This window comes from Electrophorus electricus, chromosome 17 (genome assembly GCF_041902795.1).
Source record: "Electrophorus electricus isolate QZ-2024a chromosome 17, ASM4190279v1, whole genome shotgun sequence".
Taxonomy (NCBI): Eukaryota; Metazoa; Chordata; class Actinopteri; order Gymnotiformes; family Gymnotidae; genus Electrophorus; species Electrophorus electricus.
The window spans coordinates 8,979,595-8,998,994 of record NC_137513.1 but is presented as its reverse complement, the minus strand read 5'-3'; the positions used below and the strand labels follow the sequence as shown (position 1 = coordinate 8,998,994).

Genomic DNA, 19,400 nt, shown 5'->3' with positions numbered 1-19,400 from the left:
TATGAAGCATGCCAGTGCCATATGCTGAAAAACAGCTCCACACCATGATGTTCCCACCTCCAAACTTCACTGTTGGTATGGTGTTTTTGGGGTGATATGCAGTGCCTTTTGACCTCCAAACATGTTGTGTATTATGGCATCCAAAGAGTTCAATTTTGGTCTCATCTGACCTGACTATATTCTCCCAGTATTTCACAGGCTTGTCTAAATGTTGTTGAGCAAACTTTAAACGCACTTCAACATGCTTTTTATTCAGCAATGGAGTCTTGTATGGTGAGCGTTGCAACAGGCCATGGAGGTTGAGTGCATTACTTATTGTTTGAAACAATTGCACCTGCTGATTCCAGGTCTTTCTGTAGCTCTCCACAGGTGGTCCTTGCCTCTTGGACAACTCTTCTGATAATTATTTTCACTCAACTGTCTGAAATCTTGCAGGGAGCACCTGGTCGTGGCTGGTTTATGGTGAAATAAAGTTCTTTCTACTTCCGGATTATGGCCCCAACAGTGCTCACTGAAACCTTCAGTAGTTTAGAAATTCTTCTGTAACCAATGCTATCAGTATGTTTTGCAACAATAAGGTTGCAAAGGTCTTGATAGAGCTCACTGGTTTTACCCATCGTTGAGATGCTTCTTACGTGGCACCTTGGTAAGGAGACACATTTTTATAGGCCATCAGTTGAACCAGCTGATATTAATTTGCACTAAGTGGCAGGATTGCTGTGTAATTACTGATAGAGTTCAGCTGGCGTTAAGAATTTCCATGGCTTTTTGCACCTCTGTTTCTTAATGTGTTCAATACTTTTTCCCTGTATCATTTCTCATTATTACACATAATTTATGGACATCTATGGTTTGATTTCTTTGCATGTGTGGATTGGATGGGTTGTTACCGACATCTGGTGAGAATTTCATGTCAGTAGCACCTTTAGAAATATATGTACTTAGAAAATTGGTGACATGTTCAATACTTATTTCACCTGCTGTATATATATATATATATATATATATATATATATATATATATATATATATATATATATATATATATATATATATATATATATATATACACAGCATAAATATATATTATATTAGTCATTTAAAAATTTGTTTATTTTTGTTGACCTTGTGATATTTCTGTTGCTTTAATCCTTTACTGTAAATATTCAGCATGTTGATATGTAAAATTGTTTTAATATTTGAACTGGCAGTACTCTTGCAATTTGAGGATATTTAATTAAACCCCTGATCAAAACAGATAAAAATGTCCCTGTATATGTTAAAGAGGAATTTTGGGTTTATTAGCATAGAACACTGATAATGTAGTTCTGTTCATTATTTGCCAAGTGTGATATATAAGTGCTGCTGACAGAAAACATTGGCTTTGCAGTAGCCCAGAATAACCTGTGCATTCCAGGTGGGAATGTTGTTGGACTTTTCTTTCATCTTTTTCCTAGTGACCACAAGATGGCAGTACACAGCTACACTTAATAAATTTTGTATTTTTTTGGGGGGGGGGGGTTCAAAATCTTTTTGATTAACATGATTAATTTTTTGTTAGCCATAGTAATGAATGTATTAATTGATAGTGATGCATATGTGAATATAAAGCACATCGTAATGGTAACTTAGGTAGGTTATGCTACACCTGATTTATGTAAATGTGTGTATAAAATGTTATGTAAATAAAGTATAAATCAATAATGAGCTCTCGTGTTTGTCAGTACACACTTGACACGTTATCTTGTGGCCATATTGTGGATGGTAAGTGTACCGTCACTTAGTGCGTAAACTTGTATTCAACTGGTGTGTGTTTGAGGTGGGGGCTGAGGGTGGAGTGGGATTTGCTTTTGCTTGTCATGATAATTAGATTCCTAATCTTTAAAAAAAATTATGATAATTTTAGTAATATGTTGTTTTAGTTCAATAATTTACATTATTTACACCATATTAAATTCAATGTATGATTAGATGTTTAAATATGTAATTGTTGTTGTTGTTGTTGTTATTATTATTATTGTTATAATAAGAAAACTTCAGTTAACCTACAGAGTGGCTCTGTGGAGCGAGTATCTACACATCATGCTTTTAAAAACGGTTTAAAATCTAATTTAAAGTGTGATTTAACTCCATTCTCCAATATCAGCTGAGATGAAATTCCATTCTCATCTCTTTAGCACACTGGAACTCTACATGACCCTTTACCCGACAGTGCCTGGCATGCAGAAGATCCCCTCGCACTGTTCTAACAGTTATTCACACCCTCAGAATCCGACGGGAAAAAATAGCGAGTGAGGGTGTTCCTTTTCTTTCGAAGGCACTGGTGCCTACAGACCCTACACAGAAAGTAACATCTTCTCGCTTTCACTCATTTGCATCCAGCTTCCATGTTTTGTGTCTATGAACCTGCTCTGTTCTCTCTGAGTGAAGCCCAAATGCCTTCTTACCTCTGATTCAACATCCCTCAGTTTCATAGCTGCTGTTCCTGACTGCTCTCTTGTGCTTTTTTACTTTTCATCGTTCTTTACAGTACACTTCCTTAATGTTTCTCCTGTTTATCGTGAAGCGCAGTTCATTTCGACATTTGGTACTTAATGAGCAGCATAAACGTAACTTGACTGATTAAAACTCGATCGAGGTACAACAATGGGGCATGTCAGTCAACTGAGCACAGTGACGCATCTGTCTTTTCCAAAATGTAAAGAAATTATACTGAGAAGCTCGCACTCAGAATCCATTAAGGCTGAGTTTGTGAAGCTTTTATCATTAATTAGGCCACCGTATGCCTACTGAGGAGACAAAGGTAGACACAAAGACATTTCTCAGTTGTATTTGTCTTAGATTGGCTGAAAGGAACTTGGCCTATTCACACAAACTGTTTTATTGCGCCTCTCATTGTAAAGTCAATATTCTTTCACTTGTCTTAATGAGGGTGAGTGTCATTCACAGAGAACAAGGAGAATCTGGACGCTTTGTGACATCACATTCTGGCATTGCCCAGCAACCTGGGCAGCTGTCACTCAGGCGGTGGAGAGGAGGGCAACTTTAAAAGGAGCTCTGCATGGTCCCAGGCTCCCAGAATCAGAACCGCAGCTAACAGCAGCACAGTTGGAGCGCTCAGTAAGCCAAACTCAGCAGCCCAGAGGAAGATGAAGATGTGTGTGATGCAGTGCTATCTTGCCCTTCTGGGCTTTGCTCTTGTGCTGTGCAGTAGTGGAGCTTCCACCCAGCCGGACCTGGAGCGGAACCTGGAACTGGACCAGGGCCTAAGACAGCGCAAGCTTTTGCAAAGGGCCCGGGTGCTTGGCATGGCTGCACAGGTTAGGCCGCATGCACGCACGTACACACATTCACGCACGCACACACACACATACACACACACACACACCCCATTCTCAAATACTTGCAAATACACCAGAAAATGCCATTCAGGTAAGTCTATACATGCACATCTAATAGTAGTGTAAATGTGCAAACTTTTCCTGCTAGCATCTTAACAGAGATGGAATCAGAAATGAGGTGGCCTGGTTTTAACAATTTTCTTTTGCTATAAGCCATTTATTATTGTACTTGTTTGCTGTTTACCTACAAGTTATTACACATGATTAGTGCTTCTGCAAATGATGTAACAGTGCAGACTGTTTAAAATGGAGTTGATTCATTTTTAAAGGCAGAGCTGCCTACCCCTGTGGGACTGTATCATGCAGAGTCTGCATCCAACCCTTATCTAGCACACCTGGTTATAGTACTGACATTAAAACCTGACTTTCTAGATGATGTGTTAGATCTGTATTGGTCTGCAGATCTCCAGAGGCAGGGCTGAGAGGAAAAAAACAGATCAAAATTCAAATCAAACTTTTATTAGCGACTAAAGCTGAATGTTGGCGGCAGTTTTGGCTTTATGTGGCCTGTGGCTGTTGGCTTTACTGGCTAGTGCAGACCTATTTTGTGGGTTTGGGTTTGGGGGTTCATCAGGTCATTGCAACACCATACCAATCTCCAGAACATTACATTAAATAAACTCAAAAAGTCCTATCACTCAAAGAACCCCCCCCCCCCCCCACACACACACACACACAAAACCCCACCTCTGAAAGCATCTTGTCATGTGGCTAGACAGAAATGGGTTTTGGAACACACACATAACTGCACAGGATACCTTGTTTTACTTCTATCTCAGATCATATTCTCAATTTCTCTCTCTAAAACCAACATTCCAGACTGTAGGAAGCAAGTAGATGATCATAACAAGTATGATTCAGGCTGCCTGAATAACTACTCCATTAGGGGTTTGCTGTGCTGATGTCATTCAGTTTGCTCATGGATTATTGACTAAACTGATGACTGCTTGTATTTTCTGTCTACACACGTAGGTTCTTTAAATATTTATCTATGCAAAAATATACATAAGAGCATGTGACAACAAATAAATAATCAAAAAGAAGGAAAGAGATACATGGTCTGATCAGCAAGACTTTAATATATCTTGAAAATAAATACAATGTTGGAAGTTACATCTATTCAGTCTTGCAGTACTTTTGCTCTCTCTCACTCTTTCTTTGTTGCTCTTTCTCTCGTCTCCTGCACGCCATCTCAGGACTGGAGTAAGAGAGAGTTGGAGGACTTGCTATCCCGGCTGACCCTGCCAGAGTCCAAGATACGGGAGAGTGAAATGTCTACGCTGGGGGCACAACAAGATCTAAAAGTGGAACTGGAGCGCTCAGCAGAGAACTCCATCAACAATGCCCCTCGAGAGCAAAAACCAGGCTGTACGGACTTCTACTGGAAAGGATTTCTTTCCTGTTGAAGCCCCGCCTATTTGGTCACATGACATGACATTGCCATTTGGGCGGCTCATTCTGAATGTCCAGCCCAAACAATGAGCAATAAGGTCAAAGCAAGAGTTGATTGATTAAATCTATCAATCAAACTAATAAAATTGTAAGTTTGTAATTGAAATAAAGACTAATGCTTTGTTTGGATTCAACTCACTGTGTGTGCTTGGGTATAAATTTTTGACTTTGCAAAGGGTTTGCAAAATAGAGTGAAGGGCCACAGGATAGTGTTTTCCTGCTCTATCACACCTGTGTCACTCTAACACACACCTGGGTGAACTCAAGAAGAGCTCGACAATCAAGCTGAATATGAGCAATAGGTAAGAAAATACTTAACATTGTTGTGGCTCAGTACATTGATACGTGTGCATTAATTTGACATAGATTCATAGTTTCACAATGAAACTAAGATGGAATTCTACCTGGGATTCGTTTGAGAAAATGATTTAACGTTTTAAAAATACTTAACTTGCTGTGCTCCTAAACAGGGCTTTATGCACCATTTTACAGTTATCTGGTTAATGAGGGTGGCAGAGGGCAGAATATTAATAATAGAGAATATACAATAAATGTGTATAAGGGCATGCGTGCGTGCATGTGTGTGTGTCTGTGTGATACTGCCATCCACCTTAGTATGATTAGTGATAATTAGCAGACATGAGGGAGCCTTCTGTTCGATTGAAGGCCGAGAGAAGTCTTTCCTAACAACATGATTAAGAGTGACAGAGAGAAATGGAGTCAAAGACGGATAGCAGGATGGAAAGAGAAAGAATGACTAGTGAGAGAGAAAGCAATCACGGTCCCTCTGCATGGTTAATGGCCATCCATAGCAACATCTCCTCATGTTGGAAAACATGGTAACGAACGCAGGAGATTGAGCACTCGTGAGGTGTGTGGCCAAATCGGATACCCCCCCTCCCCTCCCCCCAGCACACACAGTGTGAGGTATTTTTCATTAGTGTGTTATTAGCTGTGAAAACTCTGCCTGTCTTGGTGCTCTGTCTCCAGAGGCTCCTGCAGAGATGTGGTGGAAAAGCCAGTTAGTCAGCAGTAATTGTTATTTAATTACACTCCTGAAAGCAGCGCAAATATTTAGACTCCTCTGGTCTGTTTGATTAACAGGCTTGAGGAGACACTTTGTCAGGCATTAAAAATGACTACGGCTTTCCACTGTGATGTTTACAAGGCAGACATTTTATCCTGCTTCTGTGTGTGTCTGTGTGTGTGTGTGTGTCTTCAGGCATGCCAATGTATATCTTAGAATGCAGTGGGCACATATAGGTAGATAATGATTCACAACTGGTGTATGTATGTGTATGCGTGTGTGCGTGTGTGCATGCACGCAAATACTGCTCAGTCTGTCTGAAAATGGCTTGCTTGAGAAGACAAGATCTTGCCTGTAGAATTAAAAGGTGAGAAAGACAGCGAGGTACTGGGCAAAAGAGACTTGGAGTGCACAAGAGAGATCTGACTATGCTTTACAAGGATTTCCTCCTCTATTCCTCCTCTTTGTGGTGCTGTCTCTCTCTCTCTCTCTCTCTCTCTCTCTCTCTCTCTCTCTCTCTCACACACACACACACACAAAATCACCCTTCTAATGTATCTATTCCTCCTAATGTGATGTTTCTCTCCACCAGTATGCCCATGACTTCCCTTCCTAACATTTATTTGCTCCTTCTGAAACATTTTTCAGCCTCCATGACCTCTTTTCTCTGGACTAATGAACTGAACAGAAGTCCAGACTCCCAGCCTCACCTGTCTCCCCTCTCCACAAAGTCTCAGCAGCAGAATTTTGCTGACGTTTGTGTGGATATCTCCGGGCATGTGTGGGTGCGCGGGTGTATGTGAACGGACAAAAGCCTCATTACCCCTTGCGCTGTGCTCTTCTCTGCTTGTGTGGTGACACTGCATGCAGGAGGGGGTGGAGTGTCTGGGGAATGGCGAGAAAGCCTTGGCGTCGTTTCTCCCACTCCGTGCGGCGATGTGTCGTGTGCGGCAATGTGGGGACTCCATTGTGTAAAAGTGCTCGCCCGTGTCTGTCTGCTCAGATGGAGATAAGCCCCTACTGTCCACCAACCGTTCAACTGCCAATCAAATGGCCAGTTCGTCATGCTAATCTGGTTACGGTGAGTCATAGCACCAGGTGACTGCCTGCCCGCTGCAGTGTGCTTCAGCTGCCCCTGGCTAACAATCAGGGACATGTTCTGGATAATTCTGAAATTTGCTGAACTTCACAAAGATTGTTGAATGGAGGATGATTTTACATTTGGTTTTATGTGAAAGAGAGAAAAGATTATTTCGCATAGGATTGTGACAGAGGTATGTACTAATGTACTGAACAAGCATGTCTGCGGGCACGAGCGTATTTGTGTGTACACATTAACTGCTCTGTGTGCTACTGATTCTTGCGGACCCATCAATCTAAGTACAACACCAGGCATACTTAATCAACCATCACAAAATTAAACCTAACACCACAAGCCACAAACAACCAATCACCCAATTCAAAGACGAACAGCATGGCTTCCCATCCCAAATGTGTGTATCAGAGTGTGTGTGTGTGTTTTATATGAATAAATCAGCATGGTGCACACACACCACACTGATGCATTAGCCTATGTGTCCGTCTCAAATACTCTTAACGATTCATCCCATTAAACCTCATTTAACACTCTCCTTCCCACTAGACCACCCGTAAACATGTGCTTGTGTGTATCTGTCCATCTGTGTGTCTTCGTGTACAGCACTCCTCTCTTGAGAGTTTGAATATACATAAGGATTTTATTTCACAGACACCCTGAGAAAGTCAGAGTGCTTCTTTCCAAAACAGCAACTACTTAATAAGAAACATTTTCATTTGGATCAATGTCAATATTCTGGCGATTCTAACTAAAAATTTGTATCATAGAGATCACAGTGAACAAAATGGGAATAAGTAAGCGATATGATAAATGCCCCCTAATCTACACAATAAACTAATTTCATGATGAGTATTGTAAACTATTAGCCAAGAAAGAAGAGAAATGAACCAATTAAAATTGGGACGGATCTGCCTTTGGACCTCCATTTAAGCTCATTTAAAATCACTTAAACTGGGCAAGACAATCCATGTGTGTCGCTATACACCAAGCCCGAGGTCTATGACTATTACTGTAGCATCCTTCTTAGTGTGCTGAACCTCCTTTCAAAGAGCGTGGTATGTAATAGGGGCGAGTGAAGGACCTGCTGAGTGCCGAAGACAATCAGATCTGAAGTGCTGAGTGCTAAAGACAACCTACGTCGGTGCCACAGAAGCATCTGTTTCCCCAGAGCTGCACTGCTTTTATGTCAGCGTGATATCTTAATACAAAAAGCTCCTCCAAAGATACAGGCATGTTATCCTGTACGCTACACCAGCCCTAACGCTAACACATACGCAGACACTAAAGCTAATTACTATTACAAATAATTAATATTCTCCCTAATACTAGCTTCACTATCATTACCAACATTAAGCACAATGCAGGTAATTACACAGGTGGAGTATTAGCCGCAGGTTCCTGGTAGTGTCCATCAAAAGCAACCTGATTTGTGGTCGCACACAACAGGAATTATTTAGTTTCTTTAGAGGTATAATAATGTATCTGATGGCTGTTTCTTCTGATAGAAAAGCACCTGAAAAAAAATCCACTTTGTATTTAATTACAGACCCCTCCCCCGTCCCCCATTCTAAATACTAGATCCCTGTGAAAGGAACAGTTTGCTTGAAGGCAACAACTGATTGCCATTACTGGGAGAGTAAAATGCCTCCATACTGTATAAATACAGAGCAGTCACTCACAATGTCCTGAACCACCAGCACAGATGAGAAGTAGACACAGAGGCTGATGTTGCAATTGCAGAGCCAGAATCTTAGTTAGGGGTTTTGTAAATCATGGGACTTTTGGAATGGATTCCTTGCAACAAATTTGCATGGAGAACGGAACTATTTGTACAGTCATGTCAACTCAAATAATTTCAAACTGCTTTGACTCCCAGGTTGGAAATAATCTGCTATAATGTTGGTTTATGTTGGCATATGCTGGTTTTGGGATACTTAACAGGACTTTGGTCCAAGTTAAATCCCACAGACATTTATATGCTTCAGTTCCTGCCGGCAGGAAAAAGTGAAGGATCTAATACTGTACAGGGCCCTCTAAAACTACTGACCATTGTAGACCTATACTTCACACAACTCCTGATAGTAGTGTGCAGTACAGTATCCATAATGATATTTATGAGTACTGAATTACACAGTCAGCCTCAGTGGCCAGTGGAAGACTGCTCAATTTGTAGCAAGATATAAGTTTTATGATTTCTCACTATATGCAAAGTTTATAGACTTCACCTCCAGTTTAAAATTAACGGTTGCTAGTCGCACATAGTTTGATCACAGTTTAAACTACATACTATTTTTAGCCACAATCAGTACATAAATAGTATGCAGTATACCATTTTGAATACAGCCTTAGTCAATTAATATAAGGAAGATCAACGAATATGCTAATTCAATTTCTGACCTTTATAAACCAGACAGTATGGCTGGCTTCCATCTTAATCATGCATGAACACAACTTGTCACCAATTTGAAGAACAATTGAGGAACCCAGTCCTCTGCAACATTGTGTGGTATGAAAAGGTGTCTAGAGTACCAAACCTGCCACAAAAGTCTCATGACTTCTCTGGGTGGGACTGTGATACCACTCAGGCTCTGGAAGCTGCCCTTGAAGATTGCAAGCTCCTGTCTTAGTCACGGCTCCAGTACTGACGTGGCCACACAGTAGCAGGATCAGGGTAGCGTGTCATAAGAGACAGCAAGCCTAGACAGCCGTCTCCCCTCAAGAAGGAAACCATCGGTCTCAACCACACAGCAGCTCATTTGATCAGGTTTAAATGTTTTAAAGCTTACAATGTAGCATCATTATCTTGACAGTGGAAAAGAGCAAACATATTATGAAATAAATAAAACCTTGAATTTAAACAATTTAAATACCTCTAATACGGAAGGAGAAGAAATAGCAGTGTGGGTCTATACAGGCTATAATTCAGTGTAAGATTCAAGTAGTTAAAAAGCCCATGCCAAGACACTGCCAAGACACAGGAATGGTGCGATGAGCATTATCTCGAGAAACAAAGTGTCAGAAACAAGACGGTGGCCTACTGCTGCTAGGCTACCAGCCAAACAACGCAAATTGTTTTTAAAAAAGCAAATAAAACCTCACTTTTGCATCTTCTACATTTTTAATAGGCCTACACTACTTGACGTCCTGGAAAACCTCGATAACTATATCGTCATCATGAATGAGGAGAACAAGAATACAAAACCAAAGGTAAAGGGTAAACAGAGCTTGCATGTAAGCGACTGCCAGCTCACCTGAAGATGAACCAAGAAGATGAAACAACTTAACTATGCTGCCCAGAGGTCACTACCATTCATTCAATAGACATTAAACTTCTGGCTGTAGATACAAGAATACCTCATGCTGAGATAAGCTACTACATAAGAAAATTAGAAGCAATACGTGAATGTTTGGAGTTCAGAGCAGAACAAATTACGATACTGTCCAAAGAAAACAAAGCACCACCTACAACATTCCGTCAATGTTCACCATTATGCTATATAAAAGAAACAATCAACTAAAAGGAACTATTCTGGACTTACGCAGCATGATAGACAATATCATTTTCTCTGGCATTCCTGAAACACGTCGGTAAACCACAAAAGTCTCATAAAGGATTTAATGATCAACCAACTCAAAACGTCAGTTCAATCAGCCCCATGCATAACATTCCACCGAGCACAGTCCATCGAACACATGGAGAGCTCGTCATGAGCAAAGGAAGAGAACTCAGAGGCACAGATAATTGAATGAGTGACCGGGACACTTGGAGAAAACAGCTCGCTTTTAGAAAGGAGCTCATGAAAGAAAGAAAGCAGTTATATCTTTGGATAAATTGTTATACTGGGTCAGTTATACTGGGTCAGTTATACTGGGATAAAAATATAACTCCTTAGCTATAGGTTCTCTCTAGTATAGACATGAAAATGAAATTAATTCTCTCTTTCACTCTTTATATGGTTAAAGTTTTCCTCTCCTTCTTACACTTACACACATACACATAGCCCACGGTAAACTTGAATGAATAATCTCTCTCTCTCTCTCTCTCTCTCTCTCTCTCTCTCTCTCTCTCTCTCTCCGTCTCAACCTCCCTGTCTCACACACACACAGTAAAGTTGTAGGCTGTGATTAATCAAACACACCAGTGTCACTACTGCCCAACACACCCCAAACAAAGTGCTATCTTTCATTGATCCTTTTTCTGTTTTTGTTTTAATTTCATTATTGCTTTATGTCTCAGACGTTTGTTTACACATACAACCCTTTGCATCAAAGCCCATGACAGTAGACATATTCATACATCCCAACACATAGACCAGCAAACCATCACGTTTGCACACCTGTACACCCACAACATATCATTGATACACCCCACTGAATCCAACCTCTGAATATACCATCTTTCATCTTTGTTCCATTCATGGAGTTGGCACACGGAATAAACAAAGTAAGATAATGAACCACCTCATTAATTTATTGCAGATATTTGTGTTTTAGAAGTATTAAATCAATGCAATTTAGCCACATATTCCAAACAAGAGGGGTATCCATTCTACTAAATAAAAAAATAAAAACCTCTTATACAAACTGTTATACAAATTACCACTATAACACTATGACAATATATCATTAGCATCAACAATAATGCTATCACTATTGCAAGTATCTATAGCCCAAACACTGATGACTCATCATGCTCTTCACGCTTTTTCAGACACTTTTACAATCTTTCTGACTCTCCGATAATATTTGGAGGTGACTTCAATGTGGTCATTGACCCATATTTGGATAAAACAACTAATACATACAATAAACATACATTTAATGTCTGATTTTGGGCTTAACAATGGTTTTTGATTCAGACATTTGGCTCTCATTTTATTCACCAGTTCACCATTCACCATACACTCACACTGGCTTCTTTCTAACCAGTAACTCCATTATATCTATCATCACAAACATATATCACCCTATTACAATCAGTAATCACACTGCTGTCTCACTTGCTTGGAATATAAATCACAAACACAAATCTACCTTCAGATGGTGTCTTAATACATCCCTACTAAATGATCTAGAATTTCATAGTCATATAAGAAGAGAGTGAAACCCTGAAACCCACCAACCTTACTTTGGGAAACCAGGAAAGATGTACTTAGAGGTAAAATAATATCCTACCCTTCATATAAGAACAAGAAAGATGAGTCTACAACAGAAAATCAAGGAATTAGAGAACATGATAAACAAGCCATGAGAAAACTCATAATTAATCTCAGTTATTACTACATTGACTAAGACATGAAAATGTTGAAAATATTAACAAATTTGGAAAACTCTTAGCTAATGTAGTGAAACATGAAGAAAAACCAAGCATCCTAGCAATCAAAGACACAACAAAAAAGGTCAGGTGGACACCAGAAGAAATAAATCAAATATTCAGAACATTTCACAAAAATCTATATTCATTAGACCAAGATCCAGATTCAGAAGATATCAACATGCTTCTCGGCAACATCAACCGTGCAAGACACTAGAAAAAATCACTAACACCTTAAGAATTTTGTAAGGCCCTCAACCAAATGCCTACTAAAAAAGTACCAGGAGGTCACAGTTGTTGTTTTTTCCAAACTATCCAAACTATTGAAAAATATTTCAAAAATCTCCAGTCATTCTATTAAGGGGACCCACTAAGATGAACTTAGCAGATGCCACTTGTCAGGTCCTCCCCGTCCCCCTAAGCTCATCACATATTTGCTCATCACAGTGTCCACCCAGCTGTCAGAGTTCTGTAAATTTAATTTCAACACATTACTCACAACTATGATGCTAACCTTCAATGTTGGATGAACCTTCTGCTATCCCTCATTGGCAGAATATCTACTATCAAAATGATAGTATTACCAAAACTTTACATATTTCAGGTGGTTTCGTATGCCTAGCTTAATTTTTCAGACTCCATCATCTCTGAATTTTAATGGAAAAACCAAACACCTTCAATCAAATTAATCACAGAGTAAAATCCTACAACTTAGGGAGGCTTCCAAGCCCCTAACTTTCAACAGTACCAGTCAACTGTAGTGCACAGTCCAATGGAAAAACCTGATGAAACACAAAGAGAAGTAGAACAAATATGCAATGAAATTAATGTCTCAGACTTACCATTTATCAGTCAAACACTAGCCCTGTTTCAAAAGTCCAATGATAGCATCAGCGCTGACAGTCTGGTGGAAATTTCAAACTCCACACTTTCACCCATCCTGACTCAACCCCTGACTCAATGGTAAACCCTGATTTCCCAATGCTGAAACCCCCCCACAAATCCATACAAATGGATAGAAAAAGGTGTTATTTCAATCACATTTTCAGAACAGTAACTGCAACACCATTGTAATCCTCTTGGAACATGTTCACAATGCAGATATTAAACAGTGTTCTGATAATTAACTCTGGTGTATATTCAGTAAACCTGCTAGAGAGGATGTTATCTTCAGATCTGTTAGCAGATCTGTATTGTCTAACCTGCTTTATGAAATCCTACCTGTGTAACAATAATAATAATAATAATAATAATATGTGATCATATGTGACAACATATTTTATGGGTGTGTCCAAAAGCCACAACACACCCATTTGTTCTACCGCACATCATCTACCATATTGATGACAGCCACACACATCAGCCACACACATCAGCCACACACAGCAGCCACACAGCAGCCACACACATCAGCCACACAGCAGCCACACATCAGCCACACACATCAGCCACACACATCAGCCACACACAGCAGCCACACACATCAGCCACACACAGCAGCCACACAGCAGCCACACACATCAGCCACACACATCAGCCACACAGCAGCCACACACATCAGCCACACACAGCAGCCACACAGCAGCCACACACATCAGCCACACACATCAGCCACACACAGCAGCCACACACATCAGCCACACACATCAGCCACACACATCAGCCACACACATCAGCCACACAGCAGCCACACACAGCAGCCACACACATCAGCCACACAGCAGCCACACACATCAGCCACACACAGCAGCCACACAGCAGCCACACACATCAGCCACACACATCAGCCACACACAGCAGCCACACACAGCAGCCACACACAGCAGCCACACACATCAGCCACACACAGCAGCCACATGTTAAATGGCGGAGTGACTTGATCTTGCATGACTGATCTTTACTGATAAGTCGCACCTGATCCCACTTGCCTCTTCTCTGCATCGGGCTTATAACACAGCTAGTCCCCAGGAGAAGGTGAATGGAGATCAGTGACCTGCCAATACTCTCTTCTGGCACACTCTGGAAACAATTATATCCAGTTCAGAAGTTGGCGCATCACTGGTTCCACTAAGCCAACCGCTTCTGTATTCTACACTTCACTCTTGCTCTTCGTACCATCTTGATATCTTGTTGTCCAGCACAACTGTGAGGCAACACTTCTGACACTGACATGATCCAATTGCCTCACGCTCCCTCTTTGCTTTTCTCTCGTGAACAAAATCGCAAGACACTTCAACTTCTCCACAAAGGGCAAGATTTCTTCACCCACCTGAAGGGAGCATTCCATTCTCTTCTGGGACAGTACCAGGACTTTGGTCTCGGAGGTGGAAATTTTCTTCCCAGCCAGTTCACATTTGGCCGTGAAGCGCTCAAGCGTGTGTTGAAAGTCCACCACAGAGGCTGCGAAGAGGACTCCTAATAACATAGGTGCCACCTCTTTTCACATTATTATTAGTAGTAGTATTTATAGCACCTTCAAGACAGTTAAGCAGCAAGTTCTATATAAGGGAAAATAACACAGCATGAGATAAAAGTATATTCATAAAACAAGAATAAAAATAAATTCAGTAATAAAGCCGATTTAAAAGTGCCACAAAACATAATATAATAAAATTATTTGGCATAAAGGTTAACAAGCAAACATAAACACATGATGAAGATCATCAATGCATTTTAGGCTGCTCATTTATCCAGCCTGGAAGTGTACAGTCTCAAAGCATTTTCAGCAGTTTTCTTTTATTGGTAGAAGAGAACCTTAAAGAATACAGAATTCATAAATATTAATAATAATAATAATAATAATAATAATAATAATAATAATAATAATAATAATAATAATAATAATAATAATAATTTGATGTGCACTCTGTCAGGACCTCTAAGAGTCTTAAATGGTAATAAAATAATTTTAACATCTATTCTAGATGTCACAGGTGTACAGTGTTATTCTTTAAGAATATGCATAATATGTTAAGTCTTTTTTTAGTTAAGATCCTTGATACTGCACTTCTTTATTAACTGTAAGAAATATAATATGTTAAGTCTTTTTTTAGTTGAGATCCTTGATACTGCACTTCTTTATTAACTGTAAGGAATATATAGTTTTTATCTACTAGTGTAATGCGAGGAGTCAGAGCAGGATGCGGGGACGAGTTGCGTGAAACAGGACGAAACGTCTATTCCCACAAAACATCGAATGTAGCGCTCAGATACATGTGAGATAAAACACAGACAATATTCCACTTAAACAAAAGACTTACTACTCGCACACTAACAGTACACAACGAGGTGGTGTGGAACGCAGGGAGGGCGTAGCCATACGGACAAACACACACACATGCACACACACACACGCACACACGTGGAGATGTTTGGGAGGAGGGGCCATATCGTGACAGAGCTCCTCCACAACGGCACGACTATGACTACGGTGACGAAACCAACCCCAAATGGTGAGGCTGGAAGACTGAGTGACCCGACACATGCCAGCGCGAGCGTGACAGAGGCCAGGAACACAGCGACCAGGACGGCCAAAGACACAGGGACGGACACGCTGATGGGTCCAGGCACAGACACAAAGGGGGACAGAGTGACTGATGCAGTAATTGAGACAGGGACGGGTACGGTGATCGGGACAGGTATGTGAACAGGACTACACTGTTACTAAACAGTCTGGGGAAGTTAGCAGGAACCCCAGCCAGTCCTCCTATCGGCTGGGTTGGAATCCGCCCCACCTGGGTGGGATCTTCCCTCGACGGCTTGGGTGGAGGCGGCTGCGCAGGTTTCCGCGCCCGCGTGTCCGGAAGCGCACCAGCTGATTTGTCCGTTTCAGGAGAGGGCACTGGTGACGTTACCTTCTTGCCTTTATGAGGCTTAGGCGTAGGCGCTTGAGCTCTGAGGCTGTGAGCCTTCACGGAGGGAGTGTCCTCGTCAGATGACGACACCTCAGTTCAGGCCCCACTGGGCAGCCTGCTTGTTCCAGAGCAGCGCCTCCTGGACAGAGCCTTAGGTGGAACCTTGGATTCCGGAGGAATTTCGCTCTTGGAGTCCGCTGACGTGGTGTCCATAACCGAGAGAGAATCCCCATTGAAGACATCCTCCACCTCCATCGGAGCAGGTGTGAAACATAGGGAGGGCGTGGCCATACAGACAGACACACGCACGCACGCACGCACGCACATGCGCACGTTTGGGAGGAAGGGCCGTACCGTAACAACTAGTAACAATGTGACATCGGGAGGCAAAGCAGAATGCAGAGACAAGCCATGTTTGCACAAACATTTATTTTTACACATAAGAAAACAAACAAAACACATACAGCAACACCACTTTCAAACAAGGAAAAGGTATTACAAGACTAAAGGGGCAATAGAGGAGCTAACAGTAGCATATACTATGACCGGCTAATACATAAGGGCTGAAATATATATGTTAATGATGACTAACAAAGGACAGGTGTAACACGTGCCTGCCTAATGATGTAAAACGTTAGTGAAACGTTATGTGACATGAAATCAGATAAATACTCACTGGCAAGGACTTAAATATACATGTTAACGATGACTAATGAAGGACAGGTATAACATGTAACCAACTAACAACGGAGGGGTGTGGCCATGTAGACACAGACACACACACACACACACGCAACATAAGACGAACATGGGGAGCAGTCTAGAAGGAGGGGTCCGTGTCGTGACAGAACCCCACCCCCCCCCCCCGATGGCACAACTCCCGGTGCCAGCCTATCGGGCCAGGGCCCCTAGAGCAACACTGAATTGGGAAGTCGCAGGACTTATCTAACCGACACGGACTAGCACGAACAGAACAGAGGAGAGGAAGACAGACCAAGACAGTGACTGACACAGGGACAGGCACACTAATGGGATGGGCAACAGACACGACACAAAGAGAGGGATTGACTCAGTGACAGTAATGGGAAAAGGTGCAGTGATGGGAACAGATACATGAATCGGAGACCAGGAGGAAGACCAGCTAGTCCTCTATCGTCAGTTAAGGCGAAGGGCCGGGGATTCCAGGAGGAGGTGCTTCGCTGGTGCCAGCGTTTACACTTTTTGGGCTGATAAGACAGAGTGCACATCAGATGATGCGCCCGCCAGGTGACGTGCCCGCCTTAGAATCGAATGCTTGTGATGCATCCACCTTTCCTGGTTTCGGTTGACATGCAGGCACATGGGATTTGGGGTCTTGGGCGACAGTGACGAAGCCTCTTCGAAGGAAACACGGGGATGCTCGCGGGCTCTAGAGCGACGTTCTCTGGGTGGATCCCTAGGCGCCGGGGCTCGTCGCTATCAGAGTCCCCTGACCCGCAGAGTCTGACCTTGGACCACCAGGGTGCTGTCCCCCACAGACCTGGCAGGGAGCATGCCCACCAGGATGAAGGGTTGGGCTGGTTAAGCTGCTTCTTTACATTTTTCCTTTTGCCTTGGCTTGTGACATCCCTCAGCGGTCGGTGTTTCTATAACATTAGGAGGCGAGGCAGGATGCCGAGACGGTGTTTCTATAACATTAGGAGGCGAGGCAGGATGCCGAGACGGTGTTTCTATAACATTAGGAGGCGAGGCAGGATGCCGAGACGGTGTTTCTATAACATTAGGAGGCGAGGCAGGATGCCGAGACGGTGTTTCTATAACATTAGGAGGCGAGGCAGGATGCCGAGACGGTGTTTCTATAACATTAGGAGGCGAGGCAGGATGCCGAGACGGTGTTTCTATAACATTAGCAGGCGAGGCAGGATGCCGAGACGGTGTTTCTATAACATTAGGAGGCGAGGCAGGATGCCGAGACGGTGTTTCTATAACATTAGGAGGCGAGGCAGGATGCCGAGACGGTGTTTCTATAACATTAGGAGGCGAGGCAGGATGCCGAGACGGTGTTTCTATAACATTAGGAGGCGGGGCAGGATGCCGAGACAGGTCATGTTCACGCAAACACACACATTGATTTTTACATATAAGAAAACAAACGTGAAATATAAACAGCAACACCACAAACGAGACAAAAGACATTGCGTGGGTAAAGGGGCATCGACAATACAATATGGCAGCTAACAGTAGCATACACTAGGTCAAACACCAAGAAGGACTGACTAATACATAAGGGTTTAAATATACATGTTAATGATGACTAACAAAGGACAGGTGTAACACGTGACTGACTAATGATGTCAAACGTTAGTAAAACGCTATGCGACATGAACACAGGTAAATACTCACTGGCAACCTTGTTAAGAACACCTGTACACTTGATCATTAATGTGCAATAAACAGTGTCTAGAGTTTGCACAAATGGTGTGAAAAATAAAAACATCTATTGAAAGGTTGTTTTCGAGGTGAAAAAGCCTTGTTGATGTGAGAAGACAGGGAGCCAGACTGGTTCAAGCAGACAGGAAGGCTATGGTAACTTAAATAACTGCCGTAAAAGAATCTTTACAAATGTGTTGAGCAGAACATGCTCAACACGTGAGAACATGTCAGATCTAGAGGTGGATGGGCTACATCAGCAGAAGACCATTTCCACTCCTGTCAGTCAATTACAGGCGTCTGGACAACTGATGACTGGAAAAATGTTTTGAATGTGTGAATCCATGGACCCAACCTGCCTTGTGTTACTAGATTAAACTACAGTGGTGGTGTAATGGTGCAGGGGATGGTTTATTGGCACACATTTAATCTACTAATGCCAAGCATCATTTGAATGTCACTATTGTTTCTGACAATGTGCCACAATTTATTGCCAGAGTTCCCATCTGAGAATTGCTATTTACAGCATGGGTAATGTGTGATGTCACAAAGCAACAGACATCTTAAACTGGTTCCACGTCCATGACAATGATTTCAGTGTACATAGAGCTTTGGGATATGGTAGAACAGGAGAATCACAGCATCAATGTGAAGTTGACAAATCTGCAGCAAGTATGTAATGCAATCAAGTCAATATTGATGAAAATCTCAAAGGAGTGTGTCCAACACCTTGTGGCATCCATGCAGACAAATCAAAATAACTTTTTTAAACTTTTGAAAGTAAATTAAGTACTACTAAGTACTAGTGTGTTCCTAATAAAGTTTCCTTCTCCAAAATCAAGTCAGT

At 41.8% G+C, this 19,400-nt stretch overlaps 1 protein-coding gene across 1 annotated transcript; it reads left to right on the top strand.

Annotated features, from left to right (window-relative positions):
• Positions 1-3,101: 3,101 nt before the first annotated feature.
• Positions 3,102-4,897, top strand: sst1.2 (somatostatin 1, tandem duplicate 2). The gene is made up of 2 exons (XM_027028406.2): positions 3,102-3,320; positions 4,598-4,897. The coding sequence occupies exons 1-2, from the start codon at positions 3,150-3,152 to the stop codon at positions 4,805-4,807; spliced, it is 381 nt and encodes a 126-aa protein (XP_026884207.1). The 5' UTR covers positions 3,102-3,149; the 3' UTR covers positions 4,808-4,897.
• Positions 4,898-19,400: the final 14,503 nt, after the last annotated feature.

Coding starts and splice junctions, on each gene's coding strand:
- sst1.2 (XM_027028406.2), top strand. CDS start 3,150: ATGAAGATGTGTGTGATGCAGTGCTATCTTGCCCTTCTGGGCTTTGCT. Junction 3,321..4,597: donor TGCTTGGCATGGCTGCACAG/GTTAGGCCGCAT, acceptor ACGCCATCTCAG/GACTGGAGTAAGAGAGAGTT.